We start from the raw sequence: 17,555 nt of genomic DNA, 5'->3' as shown, positions 1-17,555 counted from the left end.
AAGCCCCGGCTCTGCCTTGGGACCCCTGAGCGAAGCCCCGGCTCTGCCTTGGGACCCCTGAGCGAAGCCCCGGCCCTGCCTTGGGACCCCTGAGCGAAGCCCCGGCTCTGCCTTGGGACCCCTGAGCGAAGCCCCGGCTCTGCCTTGGGACCCCTGAGCGAAGCCCCGGCTCTGCGGGGGGCTCCGATGCTGGGGAAGGGCAAGGACTGCGGGGTCCCTGGGGGACTCGGAACTGGATGGCTTCCTTGCAGACGTTTCATGACCCAACTAGGGAACGTCGTCAGGGCTGTAAGGGAGGAGGGGGGGCTCCTCTCTATATACTAGCAGCTTGTCTTATAAATGTGAGTGGGGTGTTACTTTTTTATTGGTACTTAAACAGCAACCCCCCACATCTGCAAGAAAACCGCTAAGTTCAGACAGCGCCAAGGACCCCACAATCCTCCTCCTCCTCTCCACAAACCCCCCTCCCTTCTAGCACTGATGATGTTACCTAGTTGGGTCATGAAACCTCTGCAAGAAAACCACTTAGCTCAAAGAGCACCAAGGTCCCCACAGTCCTCCTCCTCTTTTAAGACTTGTGGATTTCAAATACTAATCGCTTAGGAGCTAATTAAGGACCACTCAACCCAGGTATGAAGATAACCTGGGGTGGTCCTGTTTGGGGTTCAACAGGGAATTAAGCTGAAAGAGCAGTTATGAGGATAATTCTTGGTGCAGATGTTGACTCACAACCACAATTGAGCCCAATTTTTTTGTTGCTAAGCAAGATAGTGGTTAAGTGAGATTCACTTAACAATTGTGTTAGTTAACAAGTGTGGCAAGAAAGGCCATAAAATGGGGCAAAACTCACTTAGCAATTGTCTTGCTTAGCAATAGGAAATTTGGGGTCACAAATGAAGGCAAAGATACGTGTCCCAGGATAATGTTGCACGATCCAATCCGAATTGGTCACTTGGACCAGAGGTTTACTTTTCCGAGCTTTGGGATTTGTGTTGGAGCCCATCTTCAAGGAACCTCTCTACTATAATATGTTAATAAACCCATAATTAACCCATATTTCAGTAGAGAGAAGTTCCCTGAAGATGGACTCCAGCACGGGTCCGAAAGCTTGGAAAAGTAAACCTCTGGTCCTGGTGACTAACCCAGATTGGATCTTGAAGTTTGGGCACAATTGTGGAATTGATGACTACCAGTACTTGGGGGGAAAATGGGTGGGGGAGCGAAGGGAAGACCCACGGACATGTTTTCCACAACAGGAGAAAAGCAACCCCAAAGTGAAGATCTTGCTGAGATCAATTACTTTTCAGCCAAAGTCCATGGTTTTGGGGGTGATCTCTCGGGATTTAAATCAGATTTCTTATTTTGACTCGCAGACTGCAAGATTGGAAACCTGCCTTGTCACAGACCTGAGCTTTGCCCAGGAATCTTTAAAATAACACAAATATGGTTCTTCCTGTGGGCATCCTAGGGAGGGCAAGTGACATTCCAGATGGCACGATGAAGTGGCTGGCACCCAGGGCTCTCTTTTCCCCTCTTCCTGCCACCCTCTGAAAGAGATGGACTTCGGTTCTAAAATGGGATTTTTAACACAGCTGGGCAGCAGCAAGTTGGAGAAAAACATTGTAGATTCCATGAAGAACGGCACAACTGTTCACAGCAGTCTTTTCCATCCTCTGCTTCTTGATCTTTTTAAGGGCAGATTATGTGGACTTTGTGTTCTACCATGTGGTCTCTTCCAAATCCATTTCATAAAGAGGCCAGGCAATCTCCCAGAATTCCCCAGGCAACGCCAAGAATGACAATCTTGGCAAAGTGGCTTTTGAAATTATGATGCCCGCTCTCATCCATCTAGCTTGCTACTTAGGGCTGTAGCCTGTACCACAAAGTTCCAGGAAGCTGCACTGCATGTTTCTCAGAATGATTAATTCAGGTAGTCCTCAGCTTGCTTAGGATGCAAAACTGGCCTACTTTTGCAGCTTGAATCCTTGGTGAACCAAATTTTCCTCCTTTAGGTTGACAAAAATTCTTTGGGGCAGGAGATGCTCTACAACCATCTGCCTCCATTATTTGAGATTATTATTATTTTGTCCTATGAAAGTTCTCAAGCTAGAGGTCCATCAGGGTGACTGCGGTATTTCCAAGCATGTCTCCTATTCCCTCTAGACCACAGCACCCTCTTGCGTTAGGGCGCAGAAACCTTGGGCCTACAAGGCCCGGCTGAGCCTGGGGTTAAAGTCCAGCCCAGGCAGCGCCTGAGGCATCACTCGCTCAGCTTTCTTCTGCCACACGAGTCCCCGGCTTCGTGCGAGCATCACGGAGCACGGACTCCCCCTACTGGAAGCAACCGGCACACTTTTTTCCCCCCCAACCCAGAGAAATTACAGCTCCCGGCATGCAGCGCAGCCGTCGCGTGGCCCGCCCGGCTTGGAAAACAATCCTATAGGCTCCTTGCTGGCGCGAGGCCTGACGGGAGTGTTTCATTCCTGGGCGTTCTTCCGGTTCCTTCTTGCATTTAGACTACAACTCCCGACGGGCTGAGCGCTTGGCAGCCGCCCTATCGAATATCCGCTAGGAAGGCAGAATAGAGTCGGGGGGCTGAAGCCGTTTCCCGGGGGCTTTGCGGGCAGCAGGAGGAGGAGGAGGAGGAGGGGGGCTCGGGAGCCATCATGGTAAGGAGGGGCGGGGGTCTCTTTAAAAGGAGGCGGGGGAGTCACTGAAGCAGCGGGGCTGCCAGGCGGGGGGAGAACGGGGTGCGTGAGTGTCTTGTCGTGATAAGCCCTAATCATGCCATTATTTTGGTCGGGGGCGGGCGAGTAGGGGGTCTTCGCGTGGTCCTAAGTCCCCTCCCAGACGAGGCCATATTCCTAGGGGCCACCAACCCTGGCTGCCCCAATCCCCCCCCCTTCCCAGCAGCCAAAATATTAAACATCGTTCCCGTTTATAACAAAATCTGTCAAACGGCAGAGACTCTGAGGGGGATCCCCGCGGTAAATGAGGTTCAGAAGGGGGCCAGGGGCAAAAAAAATCCAGTTCTGGGTCTGTACAACAGCCCTGGAAGGTAGGCTAACCGTATTTTGCTAGGGATATTGCGCGCCCTAACCCTAACCCGCCCAGCTCCTAGCGTGATGAAAAGGAGGAGAGGCACTAAAATCCAACCTACAGGGAGTCCTCGACGTACGACAATTCAGCTCAAATTTCTGTTGTTAAGCAAGACAGTGGTTCAGTGGTTTTGCTTGCCACGGCTCTTAAGTGAATCTCTGCAGTTGTTAAATTAGTAACACGGTTGTTAAATGAATCTAGCTTCCCCATTGTTTTTGCTGGTCAGAAGGTCGCAGAAGGGGACACTGCAACCACCATAATTAAGAGTCAGTTGCCAAGTGTCTGAATTTTGATCATGTGATGTTGCAGCGGTCATAAGGGTGAAAATTGTTCATAAGTCACTTTTTCAGGGCCGCTGTAACTTTGAATGGTCACTAAATGGATGGTAAGTGGAGGATTATCTATCTTGTGAAAATTTCCTTGACGTCTGACTTTTTTTTTTAATTTGGCAAACAGACCATTGCTGTTCTACACTCTTGTGATGCGGAGATTGCCTGATTAACCAGGACATAAAACTGCTTGTATTATTCCTGGAATCAGAAGAAAACATGTCTTGTTCGGTGCTGGAAGAGATCACAAGCCTTTGCTGTTTGTGCTGGGCTGGCTTTCTTGATTAGGCTGGGTCACTTCTCTATCTTAGCTCCACAGCTGGAAAGTGGAGCTAAGCAAAAATGGGGTCAGGCTAGCAAGGTTTTTGCAGTCCTTTGGAAAAATGCCCCATTCTCCAGTGTGCAATTCGTGCAGCCAAAGATGCCAAGAGGAAGCAGGCAGTAATTAGATCTGCTAAATGGAGACCAAAGAGAACTGTTTTGTAACAACTCCTGATGTTAGCTGGAGGATCCCAGCACCCACAGGAGTTCTGCACTGCAAGTGGGAGATTCTCGCTGCTTGTAGCTGAATGCTGTTTGGATTCTGGATTACAGGCAGCCTGTTTGTGGATCCTCTTTTACAGATTCGCTTTATCCTGATTCAGAACCGGGCTGGCAAAACCCGCCTAGCCAAGTGGTACATGCAGTTTGATGATGACGAGAAGCAGAAGCTGATCGAGGAGGTGCATGCAGTGGTCACCGTCCGAGATGCGAAGCACACTAATTTTGTGGAGGTAGTGCTTTTGTGGCCTTATTTATTTATTAGATTTTTATCCTGCCTTTATTATTTTTACAAATAACTCAAGACAGCGAATATACATAATAATCCTTCCTCCTCCTGTTTTCCCCATAACAACAACCCTGGGAGGTGGGCTGGGCTGTGAGAGAGTGACTGGCCCAAAGTCACCCAGCTGGCTTTCATGCCTAAGGCGGGACTAGAACTCACTTAAGAAAACAGTCACTTTTCTGAAATGGTATAGGTTCTCCTGCTTAAGCAGGGGGGCTGGACTAGAAGACCTCCAAGGTCCCTTCTAGCTCTATTTTATTTGCTATTCACCATCTCCTTCTGATTGGCCCAAAGCCCCCCAGCTGCCTTTCATGCTTAAGATGGAACTAGAACTCACCATCTCCTGGTGATTGACCCAAAGTCACCCAGCTGGCAGGACTATAACTCACAGCCTCCTGGATTCTAGGCCAGCGCCTTAACCTTTAGACCAAACTGATGGCCTCAAGGCATCTCCCTCTCAAACCAGGGCAGTTCTACTCTCTGTGATAAGTGTGACCTACAAGGGAAGTGTTGAAAGACCAACACAGATAGATGAAATGCCCTTTACTCCCACTCTATAGGGTGACAGGATCTTATGTGCTGTCTGCAGGCAAAAACTAAAATCAAATTTAAATTTGGGGAAGGGGAGAGCCCTCCCGAGATGGCTTAGCTTCAGCGCTCACTCGACTGAGGCAATTGAAGCTGGAGGTAGAATTGAATTTAGGGTTTCTGTCTTGTGTGAAAGTGAACGCATCTACTCTTAGGAGTTCCAGTTACCGACTAGAATCCTCTGTGAGAATTCCTGACCCCCTTTTGCTTCTCAGGATTTCACTTCCTCCTTTCAGCCTCGGGTTTCTTGCTAAAACATACGCTCCAAATTCTTGAGAAGCCAGTTCTTTAGAACATTAGTCTCCAACCTTGACCACTTTAAGACTTACAGATTTCAACTCCCAGAATTCTGGGAGTTAAAGTCCATAAGTCGTAAAGTTGCCGAGGTTGGAGACGCACACATACACACACAGAGCTTTAGAAGACCTGATCAACCCTTCTCAAGCCAGCAGACATTTGTAGGTGGTATCTGCGCATCTACCAGGCCGTCCATTATGACAAAATGCCATCGGCAAATTGTGACTGTGGTGCCCAAAATCAAACTCTCCGACATGGCGACAGTGTCAAAACAGATAATGGAGATTTTTTTGACTGATTTCTCGGCTGTGACAAGTCAAGTAAACAAAATTGTATTTACAACTTAGATATACGTGTCTGTCATCTTCCTCTTAAGATTTCAGTAATTCTATGTGTTGCATTTTGTCCCCGTGTTCCTTTTTGTACTGAAATATGATGGGAATGGGCCGTATGATAAATAGAAGCCGGCAGACAGAAGGATAAGCATTTTTAAGGCTGGTGAAACCCATCTTTACATGTCAGCCATTTGACCAAACGGCTGATTTGCATAAAGCAGGTTTGTTCGTGTTGAGAAGAGGAACGTGGTCTGGGGGTAGAATCACCAGATAAGCCCAGCCTTCCCCCTCCCCCTCGACCGGCATCGTCCTGCTTCTGACAGACCTGTGTTTGTTTCCTCTGCCCTGATGGCGGTTTGTCGTCTTTTCTCCCAGTTCCGCAACTTCAAGATCATCTACCGGCGTTATGCTGGGCTCTATTTCTGCATTTGTGTGGACGTCAACGACAACAACTTAGCTTACCTCGAGGCCATTCACAACTTTGTGGAGGTGAGTGTGGGCCTCTCCAGTTGCAAAGCGGGCCTGTCTCCCTCACAGGCCAGTGAACATCTGTCTTTGTGCAGCGGTTCTGGAAGTTCTACCGTTCCAGATAAGTGGATGCAAGAGTAATACAGTTAGTCCTCGACTTGCGAGTGTTTAGTGACCTTTCCAAGTTACAGTGACACTGAGAAAGGTGACTGATGACTGTCTTTCCTACCACTGCAGCATCCCTGTGGTCACGTGATTTATATTTGGATGCTTGGCAATTGACTCACATTTACGACGGCTGCAGCGTCCCGGTGTGTGTGTGTGTGTGTGTGTGTGTCACATGATTGCCTTTCATGGCTGCTGGGGTTGCGTCCCACTTCCTGCCCGCCTCGTGCGCAAGGCTGGAGTCCCACGTTCAGTCGGCCTTTTCCTCCCTCTCCCCTCAGGTTTTGAACGAGTATTTTCACAACGTCTGCGAGCTCGACCTGGTCTTCAACTTCTACAAGGTGGGAGTTCGTTACTTATTTTACGAAGAGGTTGTTGGACAACCGTTTATCTGAAATGGCATAGGATCTCCTGCTCAAGCGGGGATCGGACTGGAACACCTCCAAGGTCCCTTCCGATTCTGCTATTCTCTTAATTCTGCTGTTCTGCCTACCCCGTCGGCCATCCCCAGCCTAGAGCAGAGCCAGATTTTAAGGCTCTCTCGGAAGGCCAAGAGGGTGGGGGCCGGCCTCACCGCCCGAGGGGGAATACACGGAGTCCTCAACTTCATGCAGTGACTGTTCAAAGTTAGACTAGCACTGGAAAAAGTGCCTTACGATCATTTTTCACACAGCTCTTTTGGCATCTCCTGGGGTCACGTGATCAAAATTCAGTCACTCAGCAACTGACTCGTATTTATGATGGTTGCAGTAGCCGGGGGGGGGGGGTGTCACGTGATCCCCTTTTGCGACCTTTTGACCAGCAGAGTCAATGGGGAAGCCAAGATTCACTTAACGACCGTGATCCTAACTCAACCTCTGCAGTGATTCATTTAACAACTGTGGCAAGCACAGTCACAAAAATGGGAAACTCACTCCACCGCTGTCTCGCTTAGCAACAGAAATGTTGGGCTCAATTGTTGTAGGTGGAGGACTGCCTGTATTCCAGAGGGTGGGGGCCATGGCAGAAAAAGCTGTTCTGGGACTCCTCAGCTGAAATTCTTCAGCCGACAGGAGCCGAAATAGACCTGTGATTTATCCAATATATTTCTTTGCTGCTCATCTTCAGGGCCGCCTCACTGGAGCGAGTGGGACAGACTTGTGCTAGGCTGTTCCGCGGCCGGCAGCCATCCTGGGTGGTCTCTCTTTGCCCCCCCTCCCCCCACTTTATCAGCCCCCTCTGCTCCTTTGCAGGTCTACACGGTGGTGGACGAGATGTTTCTCGCTGGAGAAATCCGGGAAACCAGCCAGACGAAGGTGCTGAAGCAGCTCCTGATGCTGCAGTCGTTGGAATGATCTGCAAGGGGGGGGCTTTTCCATGGCCTCCTTGGGGCTCCTTCTCCTCTTCAGTCCCTGCCGCTTCCTGCCAGCCCCACCCCTCTTCCTCTCCAGCGCCCCGAATCAGAGACTTGCTCACCCCATCACCCAGAGCTGAAGGCTGGCAGGGAGCAAGCGGTTTTGGGGGAAGGGGTCTCCATTGGGGTATCTCCTCTGTTGCTCCCCCCTGCCTGGAAAGTGGGGTCCATGTGGAGGAGGGAGAGCTGGGTGGTTAGGCTCGCCTCTTTGCTCAAAAAGGGGGGGGTTGAAGGGGAGAGAGCTCCTTCTCCCACCCCTTGTCATTTGATACCCCCCTGCTCTCCACCCTATTGTTGGTCTGCTGCCCCCTCCCCATCTGGCCATCCATGTCAACGTCTTGTGCTGCTGCATCTGCAGAAGAGGGACCACGTCTCTTGTGTGTGTGTGTTTGAGTACGTGTGTGTGAGTACAGGCACCTGTAATAAGTGGATTTGAGCAATTCAACTGCCAGTAAAGTGATGTCTTGAAATAAACCATCCATCTAACACCAAAAAGAGAGAAAGTTGCTCATTTAAATCCGGGCCTGTTTCTGGAGGAACAATGCGGCGCTGCTTCCCCAGCCCGTGTTCACCTTGATTAATCTAACAAATTCAATTTATTGTGTTTTGTTTCGTGTTTTGTATGTGCCAGAGCAAGAACTGCTAAGCAAAAGGGAGTACTTGAGTTGCCCATTAGCAAAATTTATGAGCCCATTCCGTAGTTTGATAGTCTGTCACTCCGTGCAGGCCTCTCTCCCCTTACTGAACCCCGTAAACCAGGTTTCCTTGTGCTCTCCATGTTAAATAGTCCAACGCAGAGTGGCTCAACCTAAATTAAATTTAATAATGAAATAAACGAACAAAATGTCAGGAACGTTTAAGCTGGTTCAGCTCCCAGAATTCTCCCCACGGCATGCTTTAGGATGGGTGGACTTCAACTTCCAGAATTCCCCAGCCAGCATGAAACAGGCTGAGTGAGGAATTCTGGGAGTTGAAGGACTGAATATGCTTTTTGGATGAGAAGCGAAACATCTTAAGGAAAAACAAAAGTCCAGTTGCCTTTTGAAAAAACACTTTCGGGACACAAATCTTATAAGTTGGCACGGCTGGGCAGCGCTGCTGTAAGATCCCAGAGGTCCCGCTGGTTTCCTTGCTTAGGCTTCAGTAAAAATATGCAATTTATTCACCGCCCATCTCATTCTCATGCGACCTGGGCAGCTTTACAACCTTACAAAACAATATTATAAAAGATGAAAATAATATATTTAAAGAAAACAAAAGAAAAATAGATGGGCCAAACCCTGATCAGTGGTTACGTGGATCATGGAGACACGGTTCAAACTCTGACTTTCTCCTGGCAAGACAGTGGTCTTTTTCCCACAGTCAGTAAATAAAATTTTATTTGAAATTCTCAAGCAAAATTCACCCCTCTCTCGATAACAGATGCCTGGTGGGCCACGTGAGAAGGAACCTGCTATTGTGAGCCTTACTCCAGACAGGCGTGTCACGTCTTCGCATGCACACCCAGCAATTGTTAAGACTCTTTGAGGTCAGAATGACCCTGCTGTGCATCTATCAAAGATATTTTGGATCAGCAGGAACATTTGGCTGTAAAATGGCTCCGGGAGGGCAAATTGCCTCCATTTGCCTTCCGCCTTAACCTCTGGCAGTAGTGAGGAGGGTGGCCAAAGCTAAAGCGTTCTCTTGCAATTGGCCAGCTCTCTCCTTGCACCAAGTTTGCCCAGGTTGAGGATCAGTGGCCACCAGGGGGCGCTTTTTTAGTCCTTTGCCCATCACTGGGATTTCCTGCAGCCTGGTTCACGCATCCCACCCAATCGCCACGATTTGAACAAGCCAAGATTGTCTGGGTTTAAGTTCGGGGCCAAGCAGAGCTGCATTTGCTCTTGATTTAGTGCATTGTTCTATTTTATTGATTTGATTTTTTATCCTGCCGTTATTACTTTATGAGCAATAATTTTATGAGTAACACAAGGCAGCAGCCTTGCATAACGTTCTTTCCTCCTCCTCCTCAACAGCAACAACTCAGCAAACTGGGTTACTCAGAGAGAGAGAGAGAGAGGAATTGGCCAAAGCCACGCAGCTGGCTTTCATGCCTAAGGCAGGACTAGAACTCCCAGCCTCTTGCTGCCTGGGGAATTCTGGGAGCTGAAGTCCACACATCCTTGAGATTGAGCTCTAGAGGCAACGGGCCAAACACTCTGCAGGGCAACGGATTGGGGAAGTGATTGTGGGCGAAGGGGATGCCCCTGGTAAAGGCCCTTCCTAGGAAGTCAAGACAGGCTTGTGCTCCACCCATCAGCAGGTGTGGAAATGCGCAATTTAAAATTCCAGTCCTGCAGTCGTGCATATCTTTATAAATAATGTGGGGTTTTTTTGTGCTCACTGCACAGGGCTCCTCTGTGAGGGAGATGGGCAGTTTTAAAATATGAATAGATCTCACACACACACACACACACATGACATGGGTAGATGGAGCCTTTCTGTGATCTGGGTGTTTTTTCAAGCATTTTTTTTAAAGCTGCATGTTTAGGGAAGGTCCCCCAGGGGTGCCCTCTGACAAGGGGAGATAGACTGCACTGGGGGCCCCCTTGATCCCGGTTTCCTGGCAAGGTCCAACGCCAGGCAGCAATGCTTGTTGATGGGCCGGTTCTGCCTGAAAACAGACACGGCCTTATTGGCAAAGCAACTCAGTGATGACGTGGGACAAGAGGCCAAGATCTCAGGTGCAGCAGCCAAGAAACGGGACACCCTTTCCTAACTCCCCGATGGTGGAAATGTAGCCACTCTTTGAAATTGTGCAGGCGCTGTCCAGCCTGCAAAACCGTGGCTTGTCAACCCACAACTGCCTGGAGTTGCATGTTGGCTTGGCCCCCCCTGCACCTGTTTACACAACTTGCTAAGCAGGACCCAAACCGCCGGCTGTGCTGGGCTCGTGATCTGGATGCTGCGATCAAAGCTTTGATTTGTATACACCTGCAGCGTTGCAGGTGTGGTTGCCCAGACTTTGCAGGCCCTGTGATTGTATCCGAAGTCTTCCGTCCCGAAGGGAAACACCTATAAAGCAGCCCAGAGGAAGAGATGGCCCTGCATTGGGGTGAAGACAAATTCCACATTCACACAACACCCTAGGCTAGGTTAGGCTAAGTTAAGACAGGCCATCTGGTGTTTCAGAAACCATCCCAGGAAGATGCCCAGACCTTAAATCGGGGGTTTCCTTAGAAGAAAGGGATTGCCAACCTAAAGGATTGTAATGGGCTAAAACATACCAAGAACGCAGGAATTGGGTAGGTCTAGTGAAGAGAAGGACCAGGGTTGACATGATAGCAGTGTGTCTATTTCAGGGGCTGCCCCAAAGAAGAGGGGGCTCAAGCTATTCCCCAAAGCCCCTGAAGGAGAGAAGCAACCTGGAACTAAGGAGGAATTTCCTGACAATGGAGAACAATTAACCAGTGGAACCGCTTGCCTCCAGAAGTTGTGGGTGCTCCGTCACGGGAGGTTTTCAATAAGAAACTGGACCGTCACTTTTCTGAAACGGTATAGAGAATCCTGCTATGGGCAGGGGGGTTGGACTAGAAGACCTCCAAGTTCCCTTCCAACTCTTGTTATTCTGTCAACCTAGAATTAAGGAGAAATTACCTGACAGAGCAATTCCCCAGGGGAATGCCTTGCCTCCGGAACCTGTGGGTGCTCCATCGCTGGAAGTGTTCAAGAAAAGACAGCCATTTGTTCGGAATGTATAAGGGTCTGCTGCCTTGAGCAGGAGGGGGCTGGACTAGAAGACCTCTGAGGTCCCTTACAGCCTTAGGATTCTACCTTCTAAGATTTGCTCCGGGGCTGCAGCTTCTGATGCAAGGGGAGAGGACTCTGTCGTGGCCCTGAGCTCTGCCACTTCCTCAAGCGGCTGATGCAACGAGGAAAAAAATAACAGCAGCCCCAGACGGTTGCAGCAGCAGAAGAGGAAGCCCGAATTTGCATCTGGGAAACCTTGAAAAAAAACAAAAAGGAAAGAGGCATTTGTTGGACTCCCCTAACCATCAGAACCAGCCTCCCTGGGGGGAATTGATTAAGCTTTCATTCCCTGCCAGGGAGAATCGGCAGCCGCTCTGCATATGGAAACTAAAGTGTGCCCCTCCTAGGAGCACCCCAAAGAGAAAATGTTGGCTGGGGAGACCCTTTAGTTGGTGGGGGGGGGAGGGGAGAACAGCTCCTGTTGGGCAAATTGCCTCTTTTCCCCCCTTTTGACTGTGTTATGCGGTGAAATTGTATAGCAATGGTCCAATCTTGCCCATCTCAAGACCTGGGGACTTCCTGGTCCCAGAATTCTGGGAGTTGAAGTCCACAAGCCCTAAAGTTGCCGAGGCTGAACACCCTTGCTCTACAGCGTTTAGGAAAACAAGCATGAAACGTGTAATAAACTTTTATTGGGATCTTTGTCATCATAAAGTATTGCAAACTAGAGTAAAGACTGAGCTTTGCAGGGGTAGCGCTGGTTAAACAGCACCGCCTGCACAGCCTCAGGGCTGGGCTTTACAAGAGATGCCCGGAGACCTGAGAAAGATTTGCTGCCCATTTCTATGCAAGTGGCTTGTCCTAAAGAGCAACAATCCCCATCCACTTTTAGCCCTGATGATATTACCTAGCTGGGTCATGAAACGTCTGCAAGAAAACCACCCAGCTCAGAGAGCGCCCAGGACCCCACAGTCCTCCTTAATAGCATTGATGATATTACCTAGTTGGGTCATGAAACGTCTGCAAGAAAACAATCAAGCTCAGAGAGCACCAGGGACCGCACAATCCTCCTCCTCTCCACACCCCCCCTTGCCTTCTAGCACTGATGATGTTCCCTAGTTGGGTCATGAAACGTCTGCAAGGAAACAACCAAGCTCAGAGAGCACCAAGGACCCCTCAGTTCAACCCGGAGCTACAAAGGTTCTCTTCTATTGCTCCGTAAGTATTCCTTTGGAATAGTTCTGTTCCTTCCTCTCTTTTTTCCATTTTCCTCTCCTTCCTTTAGAATTTTTTCTTTGCTTTTTGTTAATATTTTTTTTTAAAAAACCCAATCAACTTGGGGAATGGAAAGAGGGAAGAACAAGATGGCAAACCCAGCATCCCCCAAAACTTTCCACCTAAGCCACCAACACCCAGCAAGAACGACAATAAGTCACCGCGTGAGTTGTGAGTTGACACAGTGGTAACCCTGAACATTTAATGCTGGCGCAAAGCGATAACAGCGTGTCCGGAGCACTCAGAGGCTGGTCGGCAACCCTTACCCGGAGCCAGGCACTGGCTGGAACGACCAACCTGTTCCCAGCGGAGAGGGAGGTCAGGTGCAGGCCAAGCACAGGTAGCAAATACCTTTTGTGCAGGCAAAGGAGCCGGTGGGGGTGACGAAAGGCTGACGTGGCAAGGCTCCTTCTCTGCCAGGAGCTGACCTTTAGCGAGGCCCTCAGGTGAGAAAGGTGCCCGGGTGTGTTTCGACCTAAGAAGGAAGCCAAAGCTGCTTCTCTGTCCTCTCGGTTGGTTTGGGGAGAGAAGAGCAGAGGCAGCATCTACTGACGCCGGTTCTGGTGGCCCAGCCAGCTGCGGGGGTCCCTTCTGGGACTGCAAAGGCCCCCCCAGGGGAGACTGCCAGATGCCGGCCCCCAAGAGAGACCGGCCAGTATCCTTCTGCCCGCATGGAGACCTTTAGGGCTGTTCTTTTTATATAGATATTGTATACAGGGAGTCCTTGGCTTACAACAGTTGGTTTAGTAACGGTTCAAAGTTGCAACAGCACCAAAAAAAAAAGGAACCTTTGACGGTTTTTCAGGATTACGACCAGTGAGGCATCTGCACTGCCCTGTGATTGACATTCAGACGCTTGGCAGCTGATGGTTGTGAAAAGTCAAAAGGGCATCTCTGGTCAGAGGAGGAGGAGGAGGAGGAGAGAAGGGGAGGAGGGGAGGGGAAGGGGAGGAGGGGAGGGGAAGAGAAGGGGAAGGGAAGCGAAGGGAGGAGGAGGAGTAGAAGGGAAGGAGGCAGAGGGGGAGGAGGGGAGAAGACAAAAAAAAAGAACGGGGCCACTTTGCACACGCTCCGAGGTTACACTTCCACATGCTGCAAAACTCCCCCTCCCTTCCACAGGGAGAGTTGTCGAGAAGGCTTCCTACATTTTATCCTATGATCACCTGCATTATTATTACCATTGGTTGCTATTTTTTCTTTTAGGTTTGCTTCTTGCTGTGAGCAGCCCAGAGCCTGGCCGTTTGAGGCTGGCAGCTGGCGGTCTGCATCCTTTGAACGCCCACATCCAGGCAAGCCCGAGCCCCTCCCTGGCCTAATCCCCCCCGGGGTGGGCATGCCTTCCCCGCCCTTGCAAACAGCACCCCTTGTCCACAAGCATCTCTCTCTTTCGCTCGCACGGACAGGCAGCGATGGAGCGAACGGGTCCCGATTCGCCTGGGATCAAAAGTCCTGCTTGAAATGTGAATTTCCGCCTCCCCTTTGCCCCCCCTAGAAGGCAAAGGCGCTCAAGAGAAGCCGGAGGGGGGGGGGGCTTGGCAGGCCAGCCACATTCCTGCAGTGATGGGGCCTGTGATGAAAAACACACAAAGGATCCTTGCCATGGCTTGCCTGCCGAGGGAGAGAAGATTGTCCCGGAAGGGAAGGCAAAGCCAGCAATTACAAGGGTTTGCGTAACTGTTGTCAGAATGCAGGCGGGGAGACACACAGGGCCCTCGGGGGAGTTCTGGGCATTTTCCCACCTGGAGAAGATCTACTGCAGAAAAGATCTCCCAGAAAGATTACCCCATTTCCTCTCCTCTCCTCTCCTTTGGCCTTAACAGTTCTCCCACCAACCTGGGAAACGGCTCCTACAGGTAATCCTCAACTTAACGACTGCAGCTGAGAGCAGAAATAAACTTATTATACAAAGAACAGTTGCAGGAATTGGGTATGTCTGGTTTAACGAAAAGAAGGTCTATGGGGGACATGATACCAGTCTTCCAATATTTGAAGGGCTGCCACAAAGAAGAGGAAGAGGCCAAGCTGTTCTCCAAAGGACCTGAGGGCAGGACAAGAAGCAACAGATGAAAATTAATCAAGGAGAGAAGCAATCCGGAATCAAAAAGAAATTTCCTAACGGTGAGAACAGTTAACCAGTGGAACGACCTGCCTCCAGACCTTGTGGGTGCTCCATCACTGGAGGCTTTCAAGAAGAGACTGGATAGCCACTTGTCTGGAATGGTATAGGGTCTCCTGCCTGAGCAGGGGGCTGGACTAGAAGACCTCCAAGGTCCCTTCCAGCTCTGTTATTCTGCATTCTATTCTGGACAAGAAGTAACAGACAGAAGGCTGATCCATCACTGGAGGCTTTCAAGAAGAGACTGGACAGCCATTTATCCGGAATGGCATAGGGCAGGGATATCCAACCTTGTAGACTTCAACTCCCAGAATTCCGCAGCCAGCCACGTTGAAGTCCAGAGGTCTTAAAAGCTGCCAAAGTTGGACATCCCTGCCATGGGGTCTCCTGCTTGAGCAGGGGATTGGACTAGATGACCTCCGAGGTCCCTTCCGACACTGTTATTCTCAATTGGTCCAACCCAGGTTTGAAGCCAGGCTAGCCAGCATCAAATCTGGGGTAGTAAATTCCAAAGTTTGCTCAGATGGCCTCCGAATACTTGCCCGACCGCCGGCCTTGATGAACTTCTCTGGATGGACTATGGTGGAAGTGATCCAGTTGGAGAGCAACCCTTAAACCTTTAAGCAAAAATCAGCCTTGGGATCCAATCAGGAAGTGAAGAATTCTCCCCGACAGTTTTATTTGTGCATCGCTGATTTTGTGAGGCACACAGTTGCCGACTCATCTTTCCCAGGACGAGTCACAAAGTTCAGAGCCTCCGTGACCGCCCCTCCCACCCCCCAGAGGAAGACAGAGGTCAGCCTGGCGAAGGGCTGAGTCTGGAGTCTGCCAGCTTGGCAGGATCCCAGGAACATCTTTTAAATCAACCCTCGACTTAATGGCCGCAAGGGGGGAACCAGAATTTCAATCGCTAAGCAAGGCAGTCGCTAAATGAGTCACAGCCTGATTTTACCACCTTTTTTCACTAAGCAAATCACTGCAGCAGTCTTTAAGTGAATCACACAGTCGTTAAGCGAATCCAACTTCCCCCCTTGGCTGTCGGAGGTCAGCAAATGGCGATCATGTGACCCCGGGATATTGCAACCGTTGTAAATACATGCTGGTTCCAAGCCGCTGAATTCTGACTAAGTGGCCCTGGGGATGTTGTGATGGATGACAACACCCATCCTTGCAGGCAATTGCTGTTTCAATCATGGTCCTTCAGGATCCGAATTAAAGCTTAACCTCTCCCTTTGTTTCCAGCAAAGACAGATGGGGTATTTTTTGAGGGCATCAACGGTTCTTCTGAACTAGGAGGAAATTAACGGGAAGAACGCAGACAGAAAGCCAGAGGCTTGGGACAGCAATGGAAAAAGAGGCCGTAGCAGTCAGGCAACATTTTTCCGTCCACTTATGCAAACCTCATGGGGACACCCAAGAATCCGGGGGTCTAAAATTACCGATTACGTAAATGAGTCCCTTATGTAAGCCAGCAGATGGTTTTAATATAGGCAAAATACTTGTAAAGAGACGAGAAAACGACTCATTGTGGCTCCCTTATTTTGTTTGGTGTCATGAGAACAAAGAGGAAAGAAAAATGGCTAGAAAATCTAGCAGACTTTGCGGAGTACAGCTAGTCCTCAACATACACCACTTCATTTAGTGACCCAAGGTACAACGGCACTGAAAAAAGTGACATGGCCGTTTTTCAGACTTACGGCCGTTGCAGCATCCCCAGGGTCACATGATCCAAATTCCGACACTCGGCAACAACCTCATATTTATGACGGTTGCAGCATCCCGGGGTCATGTGTTCCCCTTTTGTGACCGTCCGACAAGCAAAGTCCATGGGGAAGCCAGATTCACTTAACAACCCTGTTATTCACTTAACAACTCCAGTGATTCACTTAACAACAAGAAGGTGGTAAAATGGGGCACAATTCGCTTAACAGCTGTCTTGCTTAGCAACGGAAATTTTGGGCTCAATTGTGATCGTAAGTTGTATTTGTTTGTATTTAAATATTTCCTTACTGGGTTTATTTTTTTCCCCCCAGGACAAAGGGAGTTATTGTAACGTCTGAGTTATAGACAGACGATGCAGAGAATTTTTAAGGGCGGATTTGTGTTAAATGGTTACACGGTTTAATAGCAATCTACGAGTTGGGTCACGATTGGTCTAAATTTTATTGTATTTTTTTTTTATTGTACTATATGTAGGTTGCAGACAGTCTGTGGCTGACCTGCCTTTCTGACTCTGTAAACAATCAGTGGTAACCGACTATAAATGTAGATCTTTTGATTTTTCTGTTCACACTACGCAATCTTTATCACCTGCGGTGTGTAAAAGTGGGTTTTTTTCTAATATGCTAATTTGCTATTAGAATACGGTCTACAGTTAATGCCTGGTTAAGGACAGCTGGATAATAGTAATCCAATAATTTTGGGCTTTAAATCTCCAATTCCCTCGGTATTCTAACAGTTTAATAGCCCTTTATTGCAACAGATCTCCCAAATTTATGAGATTTTAGATGCTTTGGGACATATCGCTGCGGAACCTGACAACCCCTAAAATCTAAGCCAGTTTCTCAACCTCTAAGATGGGCAGACGGTGCCAGGCTAAAGGAGACCTGTAATCCCATCTCTACAAGCATTGGGGAAAATAAGGCAGGAGTCCACCAGTAAGAAGGGACTCTACCTGTTGGACTTCTGCAGAAGACAGCTGGGGTGTGCCTGAAACATAACTTCTGGCCCTTCACTGAGCTGGCTGATTCCAGTGGAGGCAGGAAGAAAGGAGGGAATGGGGAAGTCTGGGAGGGAGGGGGATGAGGGTTGTTGTAGTTCACACCTCTGGAAGCCCGGAGATTGGTGCCTTCCAAAGGCTGATGCCCTGGCAGGGGATGAGGGATGTTGCAGTCCACACCTTCAGCGAGAACTAGAGGTTGGCGCCCTCCAGATA

The 17,555-nt window shown here is 49.4% G+C and overlaps 1 protein-coding gene across 2 annotated transcripts; it reads left to right on the top strand.

The window, feature by feature from the left end:
- Positions 1 to 2,539: 2,539 nt before the first annotated feature.
- AP2S1 (adaptor related protein complex 2 subunit sigma 1) lies at positions 2,540 to 8,000 on the top strand. 2 transcript variants are annotated; one of them, XM_083370074.1, is made up of 5 exons: positions 2,540 to 2,669; positions 4,052 to 4,201; positions 5,850 to 5,963; positions 6,389 to 6,448; positions 7,340 to 8,000. In XM_083370074.1, exons 1-5 carry the CDS (start codon positions 2,667 to 2,669, stop codon positions 7,439 to 7,441), a joined length of 429 nt encoding a protein of 142 aa, XP_083226200.1. In that variant the 5' UTR covers positions 2,540 to 2,666; the 3' UTR covers positions 7,442 to 8,000. The 2 variants fall into 2 exon arrangements, with proteins under 2 accessions (XP_083226200.1, XP_083226199.1); XM_083370073.1 differs by lacking the exon at positions 2,540 to 2,669 and having other exon boundaries at positions 2,870 to 4,201.
- The last annotated feature ends 9,555 nt before the right edge of the window (positions 8,001 to 17,555 follow it).

This window comes from Vipera ursinii (assembly GCF_947247035.1).
Source record: "Vipera ursinii genome assembly, chromosome: 9".
Lineage (NCBI taxonomy): Eukaryota > Metazoa > Chordata > Lepidosauria > Squamata > Viperidae > Vipera > Vipera ursinii.
This window is presented reverse-complemented; position numbering and strand designations above follow the sequence as displayed.

Excerpts from the sequence above, each read along its gene's own strand:
- AP2S1 (XM_083370073.1), top strand. The coding sequence starts at position 3,998 with ATGCTGTTTGGATTCTGGATTACAGGCAGCCTGTTTGTGGATCCTCTT. Across the intron at positions 5,964-6,388 it reads CCATTCACAACTTTGTGGAG|GTTTTGAACGAGTATTTTCA; the intron begins GTGAGTGTGGGC and ends CTCTCCCCTCAG. Across the intron at positions 6,449-7,339 it reads TGGTCTTCAACTTCTACAAG|GTCTACACGGTGGTGGACGA; the intron begins GTGGGAGTTCGT and ends GCTCCTTTGCAG.